General features: G+C 40.7%; 1 protein-coding gene across 1 annotated transcript; it reads right to left on the bottom strand.

Annotated features, from left to right (window-relative positions):
* Positions 1–1,106: 1,106 nt before the first annotated feature.
* Positions 1,107–11,110, bottom strand: MRPS23 (mitochondrial ribosomal protein S23). Its single transcript, XM_026710261.2, has 5 exons — positions 10,961–11,110; positions 9,840–10,016; positions 4,460–4,537; positions 4,251–4,374; positions 1,107–1,447 (listed from the first exon to the last, which is right to left on the bottom strand). The coding sequence occupies exons 1-5, from the start codon at positions 11,002–11,004 to the stop codon at positions 1,316–1,318; spliced, it is 555 nt and encodes a 184-aa protein (XP_026566046.1). The 5' UTR covers positions 11,005–11,110; the 3' UTR covers positions 1,107–1,315.
* Between the last annotated feature and the right edge of the window lie 4,946 nt (positions 11,111–16,056).

The raw sequence follows: 16,056 nt of genomic DNA, 5'->3' as shown, positions 1-16,056 counted from the left end.
CCCAACAATCTTAGTAGCTGCAAAATTGAATGAGTCCTTGTTCATTGCAGTGTGAGGCTACCAATGAGTTCGGCTCTCCTCATCTTACTGCTCATTTGGGTTCTTGTAATCTGATGGTTGCCTTCCTCACTGTCTGTAGTTACAGAGACAATCCATGAAGAGAATGAGGTTGATTACATCAGTTTTCAGTTTTTAATCATTCATGATATAGTTTCACCAGATAGGCGATCCAATGTTCATAAAGTGGTGTTTGATGTAAGCCAGTCTGTAAGCCTTATGTAAGCCTTTGTAACTCAAAACCAGCACTTTGAACTGGGTCCAGTGGAGAAATATTGAGAGAGAGAGGTTCCATGGCTAAGGGCAGACTAGAACCTGTTCCAAGTTCAACACCTTAACCCAGTGTTTCTCAACCTTGGCAACTTTTAAGGTGTGGGGACTTTCTGACTCCCAGAATTCCTCAGCCAGCTTTTTCAGGAAGACATGAAAAGTCTGTACCAACTCTGTTATTCTCTATTCTGATTCTCAAGGGTTAGTCTTTTACACTGAGGGAGAAGATTTGAGAGAAACATGGTGCTGGCAGAACAGAAGTCCCCCATTTTTAATTTAAATTAAAAGCAGCTTCCAGATGACCAACAGCCTTTGGAACTTCGACACAATCAAGACTAGGATTTAATAAATAAATAAATACATTTATGTTGCTAAGCAAGGTAGTTAAGTGAGTCATGGCCAGATTTTGCAATCTTTTTTTTTTTGCCACAATTGTAAAGCAAATCATTTAGGAGTTGAAGCCCCCACATCCTAAATATGCCAAGGTTAAGAAACCCTAGTTTTGTCTGGCACCATTCTGCCTGTAGAAACATCGTCTCTGCTCACGCCAGCTGCCAATGCTCTATAATGAAGGGTTAAAGGGAAAAAGAGAAACGCAAATCAACCAACCTCCATCCCCTAGCATCACATCTAACGTCCTAACACGGATCCTTCGTATAATCCCATCCACAGCTTCCTACAGGTCAGGCCCAGATAAGGATAAATGGAACTTAGCATCTGGATTCTTCCACAGGGAATTCATCTCTACTTTAACTGAAAGCTAAAACATCCACCTCAGGAACGTTTCCAGAGAACGATTTTAATAATCAGAACCACTGTTTGCTGAAACATGCGCTTTGGGGAATCTGACTTGCCGAAGCGTGCCATAAGACAGTTCTTGTACGTTCAGCATTCCTAACAAGGAGAAAAATCAGACCATTGAGATGAGTCTTTCTGTCAAAAAGTCACACAGTCAATAAAAACCGGTTGAAATAGAGACACAGAGTTATTAGGAGGATTCTTCCTTTGGCTTTTCGCTGGGCTCTGTTTTTGGCTCTGGATTTTCTGTGCTGGCCTCCTCTTGTTGAAATATCCCTTGAAGCTCCAATACAGGCGTGGTCGATGGAGGCATCGGAGCAACCTGTTGGATAAAAAGCAGAGGAAAAGAGTGTACAAAAGTGAAACCAGAAAATGAACCTTTCCAGGTCAAAGTAGCAACAGCTTCGGGTCCCGATCAGCTTGAGAGCAACTTGTCAAACCAAAGAATTATCATCCTCTGTTCTACATGCAAAGGGAGTCAAATCAGAAGCAACATCAATAGGATGGCAATGGCAAAGATGGCAAAGGCAATACAGGTGGTCCTCGGTTTATGACCACAACTGAGCACAAAATTTCTGTTTCTAAGTGAAACCTTTGTTAAGTAAGTTTTGCCTCATTTTGCAACTTTTCTTGCCCCAATGGCTAAGGGAAAGACTGCAGTTGTTAACTTAGTAACACGGCTGTTAAGTGAATCTGACTTCCCCATTGGCTTTGCTTGTCAGAAGGTCGCAAAAGCGGGTCATGTGACCCCTGGCACACTGCAAGCATCATAAAGGTGAGTCAACCGCCACGCATTTGAATTTTGATCACGTGACCGTGGGCAGACCGCAACGGTTGTTAAGTGTGAAAAATGGTCACGAGTCACTTTTTTCAATGCTACTGTCACTTCGAAGAGTCAGTAAATGAACTGTTGTAAGTCGAGGACTGCCTGTGGCTGGTGTTTCTGAGAGCAAAGAGCAAGTGTGCATATCATAGTCTGGTTGGCAGGGAAAGGCCCAATTCTATCCATATAAGTAGCGTAGGATAGATGGTGGTAGCAAACTGAGATCTGGATTCCTGACCCAGACTGCTCCCAAGGACACAGCAAAGCTGGCTGAGGAACTTTGGGAGTTGAAGTCCACAAATCTTAAAGTGCCCAAGATTGGAGATCTCTGACCTAGCTGTCTCTTGCGTCTACAGGCCAACAGAGATCAACCTTAGAGTCTCGCTTCTTCCTCTTTCTGCAAGCCAACTTTGCAGTCTTACACTGCTCTGGAATTGGACTTATTTGTGGTACATGCCTATGTAGGGATTCACTGGAGATTTTCTATTTGATAAAGAAAGCAACAGCAGGCAGATAGCTATTGGTCTAACACAGCGTTTTTCAACCTTGGCAATTTTTAAGACTTCAATTCCTAGCCTTCAATTTCCCCGGCTAGCTTTGTTCTGTGACTGACAGTAACAGCGTAACAACTCTCTTCCCATCCCCCCACAAAACTGCTGGACCTAGATTTGAGTGGAAGGATATAGTTGGGAGAGGCAAATGCCAGGACACACACACACAAAAAAGTTGCCTCAGCAATTCAAGATGAGAAAGAAATCTCTCCAACTGCCACTTTCAGGGAAAGACGATCGAAGGCAAAGGGAGAAGGGGGAACGGTAGAGGAGGAGATGGTTAATTCGGTGTCACTGATGCAATGAACATGAATTTGGGCAAAGTCTGGGAGACAGCAGAGGACAGGGAGGGGTCCATGGGGTCACAAAGAGTCGGACAACATGGGACAAAATTAGCAGATGATAGGAGGTGCATACCATGTCTCCAAAATAATCCATTTGATGTATAACTCCTAGAACAAGCGTGCCAATTCTAGGCACTTATTAATGGAGGAAATAACACACTGAATAATTCAACATGCCATCCTCCTTTCTGATTCATTCCTCCCTCGATGTTCCTTTTTATGGAGTCCGTGTTATGGGGTCCAGGGCATTCTCAATACTGAAGACAATGCTAGGAGACTAGTGATTTGCTTTGCAAAATGACGGTATTTCTCCCCCCCTTTTTTAATTAAAAGGATTTGCTTATTCTGGAAGATAAATTAATCTGGATCTATCTCTTACCCCAATAACAACTTAGGTATTAACCCTCATGCAGATTAATGAGGCTCGGCTAAAAATACCATCTTATGTTATGGATCACTTCAGACAGGCATGAGGCCTTCTCTGCTAACTCTCCGAAATTTAACCCCTTGTACCTGAAGTTAACCTGAAGTTAACTAAGATTTAACCTGAAGTTTTCAAAGTTTTTGTTTTATTTAGCACTGTGATGGCGAACCTGTGGCACGCACAGCCCTCTCTGTGGGTATGCGAGCCGTTGTCCCAGCTCAGCTCCGCTGTGCAGCGTGTGTCTCTCACCGGCCAACTGGTCTTCGGATCTCTGCTGTGCATGAGTGGGGTGGGGCTCATGCGCAGGGGGGACATGGGCATATTGCATTTTGAGGGGTGCGTATGTGCGCTTTGGGCACTCAGTGCTTGAAAAAGTTAGCAGTCACTGATTTAGCATATGGGGATGTTAAATAAGCCAGGAGGGTATAATGCTAACGCAGAGTAATTTGGCTACCCAAGGCTGCTAGTCCTGGTTTGGTTCATGCTCACACCGCTTTCCAAGGTGCGCCACGCGGGGCGGGCTAGTTCCGCACCACAAAGAAAGACAAGCTGCTTTCCTGCAGCATCGTTTGGGGCCCTCTCCCTCTTCCAAGGCCTGGCAAATAGGCGTTGCAACTGGGAAGGTTCAGTGCCTGCAGAATTCTGACCATCCTCATGAAGCACTGGCTTGTCTCCTCAACAAAGCGGTACCTACATATCTATCCCATGCAGCCTGCTTTCAGACTGCTAGGTGGGCAGGAGCTGAGGTGAGTGATGGGAGCTCACCCTGCAACGCGGTGCTAGGACTCGAACCGCTGAAGCAAAGACCATCTACGGCATCACTGAGCCACTGTACTTGTTCATTTTCAAAAGACTTAAAAGATTTCTACTAAAACATGGTTACCATAGCTGTGATTTAATCACTATGCCACGCTTATGACAGCTGCACACCGTGCATTCCAACGTGATAAAAAATGGCACTGGCTTCTGGATGTAATACGTACCTTTTTGCTTTTTCTTGATAAAACCAGGCCCTCTGCCAAGAGTGCTTTCCCTGTTTCTGCAAATAGCAGGTCTTCGTCCACGTCTCCCTGCTTCTTCTTCAGTTCGTTGTATTTCTCAACAAACCTGGAATTCCAAGAGGGAAGATCGTAATTTCCAGTTTGTGAACTTGAAAGAAAAAAAGTCCTTAGGGGAGAGTTTATTCACTTACCTCTGACAGGGAGATTTATAATTTGATCTTGCTAGTTCAAATATACCTGAACCAGCTCCATAGGCTTCATAAAATTTCCTAATGAATTAGATAAGAAATTTCAATTTAGGACTTATCTCCAGGTAGACAAAGAATATTGCTATATTAGTATTTATTTACTAGGTAGGTTTATATGGTATCCAGCTCAAATACATGTCACTGGGTGGCTAATACACACTACTTAGCTCTAATAGTGCTGTATTTCCTCTCCCGCCTTGAGAAATGAACGGGCTTCCTACAAATTGTATTATTCGCTTGAAGTCTTAGTCTAATTCAGGATACAAAAACTATAATTTTTCCTGCAGGAGATGTTGATGCTACCTTATCCAAGGAAACAAGGATTTCATTATTATTTTTCTTTTTTAAAGGGGGTTGTTTAAAGATGCTTGTCAAATGTTTATTTACATTTACTTTGATTTCTTTTCCCCAGAAATTCTTGAGAAATTATACAATGTCACTTAGTAATTTTCTGCTTCAGTGTAACAGGAAATGTTTGGAAGATTTAAGAAGCTGCAAAACAAGAATAAGATATCAGCTCTAGTTCTTCTCTGCCATTAGATCTGTAACATCATGAGGGGAAGCAGATTACTTAGACCTTAACAATACAAGCAGTCCTCGACTTGCCACTGTTCGAAGTTATGATGGACTTACCTTGGAGCTATTTATGACCAGGTCCTGAAGTTCCAACAGCCCCCTCCAGCCAGTCACATGACTGATCTTCAGGCACCCAGCAACAAAATTCACAGCGTCCCATAGTCACATTTTTACAATGATTTTGCTGAAAACCAGCACTAACTTCCAGTTTTCAGAAAACCGTGCCTATAACAAGCCATGGTTTCTCTTAACAACCATGGCATTTGCTTAATGACTACCGCATAAAGGGTTAGGAGTGACCCATGAGTGACGCATTTTGCAATCATCACAACTTACAACCAGTTGACGGTCGTATCTCGAGAACTACATTTGTCATTTCCTGCAGCATTTTCCAAAACATCATAGCAACAAGGGACAAAGTTTGTATGCAAGAAATTCCACAATAACATCCCTACTACTTCAAACTGCAAGAAAGGGAGAAGGAACGATGCCTTAGATCTGAAAAGCTACTGTTGTTTACAACATGCCTTAGATCTAAAAGCCCCAGGAACTGAAAGGGAATAAAAACTCTGTCTAAAAATCATACTCTTAAATTTGCTCAGTAAGTGTCCAGGTTTGGATGTTTCAATCAAATCTCAATTGTCATTCAAAATTCTAATCACTTGCTATCAGCAATAATTGACAAAATGCAGGCTGGATGAATTAGGAGTATGATTCTGTACAGGTCTAAAAATGCCAGTTTGGTGTAGTGATGAAGGTGCTGATCTAGAAACCAGGAGAATGCTGAGTTCTTAGAGTCTCCTGTAATGTGAGTTCTTAGAGTCTCCAGCTGCAGGAATATGAGTCAGTCATTCTCTTCCTCAAAACTTCCTACCACAAAGAATTGTGGGGAAAATAGGAGACAGGAATAATAGTTATGCTCTTCACTTTAAATTGATCAAATATATATTTTAAAAGCTGCATTAAAAATCTAATAATAAAATTAAGCACATTATTATTTTTAGTTGGCTAGCATTATGTAACAAAGATATAAAGTATGGAAACATGCATGCAAATCAGTAGTTCACAAGTTAGGATGGATTTTTTTTTTATTAAGGAAAAAGTACCACTACCTTTTCCAAGCAACTCAAGTCCAGGCCCCTAAGTGTGTGACATAAGCTATATTGTAGCTTTGTTGATGGACATTTTATAATACTCAGCTACTCTAGGTTTTATTAGTATGTTACGTACTTCATGTATTTTATCTATAGAGTTCTTGGTAGTCTCTGATGACTAGGTAACTTGGGTAACAAAATGTCTGCAAGCAAACAACCAAGCTCAGAAACTACCAAGAACTCCACAGTTCAACCTTGACCCTTTTAGGAGCCAACAGGACTTTCCTGTTTGTTCTTTGCAGATGTTTCACTTCTCATCCAAGAAGCTTCTTCAGCTCTGACTGGATGGTAGGGAATGGAATCCTGTCAATGCTGAAGAAGCTTCTTGGATGAGAAGCGAAACATTTTCTTTCTTTCTTTTTTTTGTAAACGAAAAAAATACAAATAAAACATCTTTTTTGAAAGCAGCATAATCCCGGGTTACATTTCTTCGTACAGACACAAATTCAAGTTCATGCTCATTTTTATATTCTATTCCATATCTTATTACTATTTTACATTTTCTGCATAGCTTCTCCCCTCTTTTAATTTTCTCAATTTTATTTTAATTATCTCATCTCAATTCAAATCATTGTATTTATATTTTTTGTCTGTCCTGTTTCAATTATCTAATTATCTTTTCTCATTAAACAAAATTTCTCCTGTAGTTACTGATTGGAGTATGACGCCTTTATATCTTTTCCCTAAAGTTGTAACATTCAATATAATACATAACTTCCATTCAGATTCTGCTTGGTAGAATCTTTTAAGATTCTTAAAATACACACTGTATTCTTAAAAAAAGAAAAAAATTATAAATGTATATAATTAAAACAACATTCCATTCCAAGTCAATTCTATCATTAATATTAATAATCATTAAAGTCTTAACATCTTTAACATTACTTTTCAATTAAATATCATACTTCTATGGGAACAATTATAAGCCTTCCATAGTTAATTCCACCCCCTTCACTTATATTTTATAAAACATTAACTAATTAAAATGTTCCCATTCCTTCCTAATTCAATTTTCTCATTTATTTTATTTCACTTATTTTATTCACAAACATTTCACTAAATTACATTAATTATTTTATCCCTCATTTTAATCATACGTTGTTTCCAATTTTCTAAAGTTATTTCTATTACTAATATAACAATACAATCTTATGTACCTTTACAGAATCCCTTTTTCAGTTAGATTTTCACCCATTATCCCTAAATAGGTCCTGTTGCTCCAGTCCTTTGTAACTTCTTTTCCTTTCCTTCTTCCCTCTCTTCTTCTCTCTCCCCTTTTTACCCCCTTGTCTCTCTACCTCTATTTCTCTCTTCTGTATTCCCCTTTTCTGTTGCTTTCCAGTATTATACTTATTTTTTGAATTATTTTTCTTTTCTTTGGTTGTTTTTTAAAGTCTTAAATTCTCGATTCTCTTTCCCCTCTTTCCTTTTTCTTCCCCACATAAAATTACTTGTTCATTAAAGATGGCTTCTTCTTTGTCCCAGTCTTCTTATTTTGCAGTCTTTTCTTGTTGATTCTCATAGTTCCAAATCTCCATTTCTAAGAATTGAAAAACGAAGCCAAAAGAACCCTTCCCTTCTTGTGCATCTTCTTTGTACTTTTTAAGTTCCATTTTCAATTCATCCAGAAGTGATGCCATTGTATAAATTTTTAAACAACCACCCGATTGATTTTAGTCATTCAAATATAATAACCAAAAATCCAAAGATCACCAAAAAATCCAAATACACGTAAGCTGTTTCTTTTTTGCTCTTTTTTTTTCACTTTCTCTTCCTGGGGTTACTATTTAGTTGCAAAGTTTCAGTTAAAATGTATCTTTTAGAAGTCTTGTTGAAGTTTTTTAATTCCAGATAGTCTCCTCCCTCTTCCAGATCCTGCCCTTATTCTTTTTCTCTCCCTTCCTGCTTATGAAAAAGAAAGTTTTTAATGTCCAGAAATCTTTATTATCCCTTTGGCATTTTGTTTATTTTCAGCTTAATTGCCTATTGATGTCAAAGCGGATTTTTCCTTATTTCTCATTTAAGTCTCTTAGTTGTCAGTATAGGGAAGGAAAGAGAAGGGAAATAAAAGCCAAACCTTTCCCTTTTCACTTTCCTTTGCTGCTTCCGACTCTTCTTTGGGAGCGATGTTATTTTTTGTAAGTTTAAATTCCAGGGTACCTTGGTTGTTGCTTTTACAATTTAACCCAGTCAGCCAAAACTTTCACTTCTTATCTTTCTCCTGCACATTCTTTTCCAGTCGAGTTCTTCTTTGTGGTGGCCATTTCTGACCACCGCTGCAACCGCCTTCGGGAAAGGGAGTAATGGCCAGCTGAGGAGGAAAGATGCGGCTCTCCTCAACCCTGCTGGTGGTCTCCCCCCTCTTCACCACCTCTACGGGGTGGCTTAGCCCCGAAACCAGCCGGCTCGGGGTGCTCCAGCAGCGAGCCCAGACAGAAACCGTGCCCAATCGCGGATTTCTGTCTGTCGCCAAAGCCCTTCAAACTGGAACACCCACGAGAAGTGAAACATTTTCGAAGAAAAAAGTTTATTCAGTTCTCATCTTTCTTGGATGAGAAGCGAAACATTTTCAAGGACAAAAAACGAAGAAAGTCCAGTTGCCTCCTGAAAAAGCACCCTTGGAATCTCTACAGACTTTAAGTTCAACCTTGAGTTACAAATGTTCCATTTTATCACTTTTATTGCAAGTTGCCTGGTATCACACATGTGAGAGGAATGCCTATAAAAATTGAATAAATATAAGCAGTCCTCATTTACCAATTATAATAGAGACCGACAACTCCATCACTAAGCAACAAGTTCATAAAGTTAAAATGTCACCTGATGGCATCTGAGTTATGACGACAGCTGTGGCTGTGTCATTAGCAAATCATGCAGGGACGGCAACTTGCAATTTCCTACTGGCTTTCCCCTTGAATTTGCTTGTCAAAAGCCAGTTGTGAAGGTCACAAATGGTGATCACGTGGCCACTGGACACTGCAATTGTCATAAATACATACTGGTTGCCAAGCACCTAAATTGAGGTAATGTGACTGCAGGGACAGTGCAATGGCCGCATCTTCGGGGAGCGATAGTAAATCTTTTTTAGTTATGTTTGTGGGAGGTGCGGTAGTGCAACAGCATAAAGATGCTGGATCTGCTAAGCAAGAATGGTTGGCACTCCGATGGTTAGAGCGCTGATAGCACCACGGGATGGAGTGAGTGACCATCATTTGCCTCTAGCTCCTGCCCTGCCCACCCAGCAGTTTGAAAGCATTACTGCAAGTAGACCAATGGGTACCACTCCGGTGGGAAAGACTAGTTGCAAGAGGAGCTGGAGGTGGACCTGCCCGGACACGAGGCGGGATTGGCAGAAGAGGCCTGGAAGATGCCATCAACTAGCTACTTGGTGCAAGCTAGTTCATCTCCTGTGGCACATCTTGGACAAGGACGCAGGCACGAAACAAACTAGCAATTAATCTGTCAGGACTATTCTATAAAGTGTAGCTCTCCCTGACAAATGTATGAACAAGCAGTTAAGTAAGCAAGGACAACCTGTAATAAATGGGAGGAGAGGGGAAATAAAAGTGAGAAAAGAAAGAAGACATTCTTACGCTCTGATCTGATCCTCCGGGTAAAGTATGGGGGGCACTGTATCTGTTATCTTTCCCACTAACGGGCGAATATTGCGATAAATGGGCTCCCGCAAGGGAGGGAAAGCCTCGTAAACATCGTACCAAATGGGTTTCTGGGATTCACGCATAGCCCCGGAGCGTAGCAAGTTCTGCACCCTGCAAGGAAAGAATAGGAAAACAATTTGCATAAAGAGGAAAAGGGGGGGGAAACTATCATTACTATCATATTAATCAATACTAATAGCAAAATTAATACTTTATGTGTTTATTAAATATATTATAGCTGCCCAATAACAGAAGACATTGGCCAGCTATAATGTATTTAATAAAATATATGAATATATATACATTATATATATATATATATATACACACACACACACATACATAAAATAATTTTACTATATACATTTATAAATTTGTTTTCTTAAGTTTTCGCGGGTATTTATATGTATGATATTCAGCTTTGTTCGGGTATTTTCCCACGCTACAATTTTAAAAGCACAACTATAATGACATGGGAAAATACCCAAACAAAGCTGAATACCATTTATAAATTTATATATATTTACACATTTATGAACAATATGAACACTATTGATACTTTATGGTGTTGTTTTTTGTTGGTATATCATGGGTTTATTACATTTTGTAAAGCCACCCTCTCCAGAAGAGAATAGGAAACCATAATTAATTTAATACAATAAATAAAATATAAAACAGATCCTTTTCGTTAAAGGGGCGGGTTACAATGAAAAAATATTTCCTAACTAAGCCAGCACTTGACCGTTCCTTTCGGGAAGGAGGAACACGTGAAGTAGACTGACTGGCTTTCAAATAACCCCGTCCTGCCCCAAGAGAATCACAATTCTTTGTGCCTTCCAGGGATTCCCCGGGCTTTTGCTATCCAAACATTGTATTTTTACAGGGAGCGAGCGCATTTATCGCAAATTTCCTAGACTTTTTTAAAAATTAACTGCCCCAAAGCAGCCACGTTTTCATTTCGCTGCTTTCATGCTTCCTAGTATACATTTTACGACCGCCGCTTTTCACAAGCCTTAACCCAAAATGCAGGAAGGGGGAGGAACCGAAAGACCCACCGGGTAAAGATTGTTCCGAACTTCTCCAACCGGCTCCCCGCCATTGCCTCTCAAACTAGGCCTAAGTTAGGCCTCTCTTGGCAACTCGAAGCGGCCCTTAGCAACCTCGGGTCACGGAAACGGAAACCGAGAGATCTCGCGAGACTTCAATCGCCGCGCGATAGTGGCAAGCCGATAGGGGAGCAATATAGATTACAAAGACAGAAGCAATCGATAAAAGAGCGCCGCTGAAGGAAGGATCGCATTGGCTTTATGCCGGAAGCGAAATAATCAAAACTGGAAAATCATTTAGCTTCTCTTGTGAGCTTACCTGTGGAATATAGGGCTTACAATGCATATTCCTATTAATTATTATTTGGAATAGAGCACCAGAGGCTGGATTCCTGCAATTTGCAAAGCCAAAATCATCATCATCATCATCTTTATTGTCACTGTACATACGTACAACAAAATTTATTTTGCAAAACGTGGTTTAAATGTGCAATGTGTATTTTCAGAATTAAATAATAAGAGATTCTTCGGCTCATTTTTCCACTGTAAAGGAAACTTTCCCAACTGTTGGTGACTTTACTATGTGTGCCCTTTTAACTTCAAGAATTCATCAGTGGGTGGGGGATTCTGGGAGTTGAAGTCCACCCATCTTAAAGTTGCTAAGGTGGGAAAACACTGTACTATGTTATGGCTATTTTAACTATCGTTTATAAAGTAAATCATGGTTGAGTTCACATCTTAACATCTTCCTGAACATAAAGTGGCATATTTGGTTTGGTGAGAATCCAGTCACTTTGGTTTTTAAACCATGATTTTAGGCTTAGTGTCAGAAATCATATTTTTTAGATTTATATCTCATCTTTCAGGAATTATTCATAGTATTTCCTTTTATTGTTGTTAAACTCACAGTTTCCAAGTTTCTGGACCAGACCATTCATTATTATACTTTAATGGTTCATTCATTCATTCATCTCTTATCTTATATACCACCCAACTCGCCGGGAGGCAGTTCATACCTTTTCCACACTCATGTCTCTTTTCTTTACAGAAATAGATGAATAAACTATTGGGGATGGGGTAGTGAATCATGCAGTGTGTAGGTTGGACTTGATGACCTCTGAGGTCCTTGCTAACTCTACCACTCTGATATATTAGTCTAGATTGCACATGCTGGTTTACTGGATTGACTTGGTTCACATAACACACTATATGGATAAGAATACTCTTCAGGTGAGCTCAGATCCTGCTAACTATACGGATGCTTTATTGCATTTTTGAAATGAAAATACAAAAGTGGTTATTCAATATTTTTCCCTAAGATGGTTTTTGATCTATCTTACCACAAGCCTGGGATTCTTGGCTGATGGTGATGGACATCTTTAAGAAATCAATTTTATTAATTTAGCCACTGCAGTGCAAGTAGTCCTTGACTTACAACCATTATTGCCTTTATTGTCAGAGTACAACATGTGTACAATGAGATTGGCTGAGCCTCCCTTCGTGCACCCCACCCAACACAACTGACTGTGAGGACAAAAGTCCCTAACCGCACATTTAGTAACTGTCTGAAGTTACAACAGCACTGGAAAAAGTGATTTACAACCAGTCTTACAAACATTGCAGCATCCCCATGGTCACGTGATTTAAAAAATTGGGTGTGTGGTAACTGGCGTGTGTTTATTTTATTTATTTATTGAATTTATATTGCTGCCTAGTCACCCATGGCAACTCGAGGTGGCTTACAGAATGTAAAATCATATTTAAAATAAAAAACAATAAGAAACTAATAAAAAGAATCAAAGAAATTAATAAAGTACAATAGGATGAAATCTGGAAAAAAAATCACCCCCAACTCCTATCCCCTGCCCTGATGACAGCAGATCACACGAGCCATTTGAGGGGCTCCATCCCACTCTGGGTTCCCCAGGCCCGCTGGCAGAACCAGGTCTTCAGTGCCTTCCAGTGAGGGGGCCATTCTAATCTCTGGGGGAATTATGTTCCATTTATGATGGTTGCAGTGTCCCAGGGTCATGTGATTGCTATTTGTGACCTTCCCATCCAGCTTCCAACAAAGCAAAATGAATGGGGGAAGCCAGATTTGCTTAACAACCGCATGATTCAACTAACTAGTGATTCCCTTATCAACCATGGCAAAAAAGTTTGTAAAATTAGGCATGTCTCACTTAACAACTGCCTTGCTTAGCGATGGAAATTCTAGTCCCCATTCTGGTTGTAAATTGAGGACTACTTGCAGACTGCCTCCGAAGTTGCAGATGGTCTCCAAGGTGCATTGTAGTTCAAGGCATTAAAAGAGGTTTTAAATATTTGACAATAGTGTCAAATGGGGCTGTGCATGTGCTCTCCTGCCACTTGCACAGCCCGGTTCTGAATGGGCCACAGCCTGGTACTGGGCCGCATCCTGGGGGGTTGGGGACCCTTGTCTTAAGTGACCAAGGTTGAAAACCATCAATGTAATCATTTGCCAGTGCTCACCTAGTAAAAAGGCTTGAGGGATCTCAGGCATTTCCTGAAGTGGGTGGAGAATGTATTCTTACAATGGTATATTTTCAGTTGATTGGAACTATTATATGGTGCCAGAACTGGCTGGATCAGGGGCTGCCTGGGTGAAGCATGTTCTGGGCACAACCCAGCTCTTGCTGGTTGATTCATTTCTTGGGAACATTTTGTGAACTTCTCAGAGACATTGTTTGACCATCAGGTTTGGAAACGGAATTTGGGACTCTGTTGTCCTTTCTTCAGCAAGACTCTTCCTTGGGATATAAAGCCTTATCTTTGCAGATCAGAACAAAAATGTCTGTTTGGGTTATCAGATCTATTCCAGTGGGCAGCCCAGTGATGGAGAAGGAGGTGGTTCACACATCATATGAAGCTATGGTTTGTTTAACCCTGTGCTGGATAAACTGCAGCTGACTCCGTTCATTCAGTGATATTTAATCATGAAAAATTACAATTGAATATTACTGAATTGCTTCAAATGAGAGACCGAGCTACTCCAGATCCCCCAAGGCTGGAAAATATTTTATTAACTTTCCCAGATGTTTTTATCCCAATTGATCATGACAAGATCACTAAAAGACAATGTCATTGTGTTTTTTTCCCCCTCCAATTCCACCTTTTTCCTCCTGTGTTGTTGCTTTTCAGTCATCCTCCTGAATGTAAATGAATGCCCTAGATAATGAGACTCTAGAAAGAGTGCAGAGAAGAGCAACAAAGATGACAACAAAGGGGACTGGACTGTAGACTAAAACATAAAGAACGGTTGCTGGAACTGAGTATGTCTAGTTTAATGAAAAGAAGGATTAAGGGTGACATGATGGCAATGTTCCAATATCTCAGGGGCTGCCACAAAGAAGAGGGAGTCGAGCTATTCTCTAAAGCACTAGAAGGCAGGACAAGAAGCAACAAATGGAAACTAATCAAGGAGAGAAGCAAGCTAGAACTGAGGAGAAATTTCCTGACAGAACAATTAATCAGGGGAACAACTTGCCTCCAGAAGTTGTAAAAGCTCCAACAGTGGAGGGTTTCGAGAAGAGACAGGACAACCATTTATCTGAAATGGTATAGGGTTTCCTGTCTAAGTGAGGGGTTGGACTAGAAAACCTCCAAGGTCCCTTCCAACTCTTAAGTGGTTCTAAATGCTTTGAAACATTTCTTCCTAGATTTCTCCCCACCTGGGCTAAGTTGCCTTTATGAAACAAGTTGTCTGTTTATATCGAGTCTCTCTGCCATTCTTTCCTCAGCTTTTACAGTCTCTCACATATACTTGACCACAGGACAGGATGAGAGCACAGGGTGCCAGCCAGTTAATCCTCAGCATTGATTATAATTTAGCCTTGGCATGGGTTGTTTTTTTTTTTTGTGCTTCCCAACTATGCCACCAGATGGCAGCTGGTACAATGTATTTCCTACAGTCTTTGTCTCTTCCTCGCCCAGTCAGCATCTCTGTTAACATGCAGAACCAAGGTTACGACAACAAACAAACACATTTGCTGTCTTTCAGAAGGCACTTTTGGAAGGGTCCTTTTGGATTTAGTGTTTCCTGTGGTTTGAATGAATCTAAAGCAGGGATGGACAGTAGCATGTCCTGCATGTTTAATTTTCCAGATCACAGTCCTACAAAGATTTGCTATCTGAATAACAGAGTTTGGGAGCGTTCAACCCCCTGCTTGAGCAGGACACCCTATATTAATCTGGACAAATGGCTGCCCAGTTTCTTCTTAAAAACCTCCAGTGATGGAGCACCCACAGCTTCTGAAGGCAAGCCATTCCAGTGACTAATTGTTCTGTCAGGAAATTTCTCCTTAGTTCTAGATTGCTTCTCTTCAAATTAGTTTCCATACATTGCTTCTTGTCCTGCCCTCAGGTGCTTTGAAGAATAGACTGGCCCCCTCTTCTTTGTGGCAGCTCCTTAAATATTGGAAGCCTGCTATCATGACACCCCTAGTCCTTCTCTTTGTTACACTACTATACATACCCAGGTCCTGCAATCATTCATTTTATGTTTTAGCCAGGGGTGGGTTTCTACTGGTTCTGTCCACCTCTGTAGAACTGTAGCTCTGAAGAGCAGCAGACATAGAACTGGTTCTATGCCTGCTGATGTTTTTGCCTACCCACCCACCCGGGGTCTTACCTGATCTTTATTTCCTGATTTTTCAACTTCAGCTGCCGAACGATGACAATTTACAGGCGTGTGGCTCACAGCGTGCAGGGAAGCTCATAAATCCCAAACCAGTAGTTGACCCTATTGTATCCCACCCCTGGTTTTAGCCCCCAGCTAAAGTTTTAGCCCCTCATCTTAGTTGCTCTTCTCTGCACTCTTTCTAGAGTCTCAGTGTCTTGTGATCCACAATCCACTTTACGGAAGCTGAAGGGGGAACCAAAACCAGCAGTCACACTTTTGACTGGACTTCTTTCATGGGAATGGCGTGACATGTGATCTGAGTTTGCTTCCCACTCCTTTCTGAGCCAAATACAAAATGTTTGCCTTAAAAAAGAAACTGCATGCTTTGGGCTCTGGCTGACTGTAGGAGGATCCATTTTAGGCAGAACATTTTCTGGGTGCTTTCAAGAGAAGTATGTGTAGG

Source organism: Pseudonaja textilis, chromosome 1, assembly GCF_049901715.1.
Source record: "Pseudonaja textilis isolate UNSWEBS1 chromosome 1, rPseTex1.2, whole genome shotgun sequence".
Classification (NCBI taxonomy): Eukaryota; Metazoa; Chordata; class Lepidosauria; order Squamata; family Elapidae; genus Pseudonaja; species Pseudonaja textilis.
This window is presented reverse-complemented; position numbering and strand designations above follow the sequence as displayed.

Coding starts and splice junctions, on each gene's coding strand:
- MRPS23 (XM_026710261.2), bottom strand. CDS start 11,004: ATGGCGGGGAGCCGGTTGGAGAAGTTCGGAACAATCTTTACCCG. Junction 10,017..10,960: donor TTCGGAACAATCTTTACCCG/GTGGGTCTTTCG, acceptor CTTTCCTTGCAG/GGTGCAGAACTTGCTACGCT. Junction 1,448..4,250: donor TATCAAGAAAAAGCAAAAAG/GTACGTATTACA, acceptor TTTATCCAACAG/GTTGCTCCGATGCCTCCATC.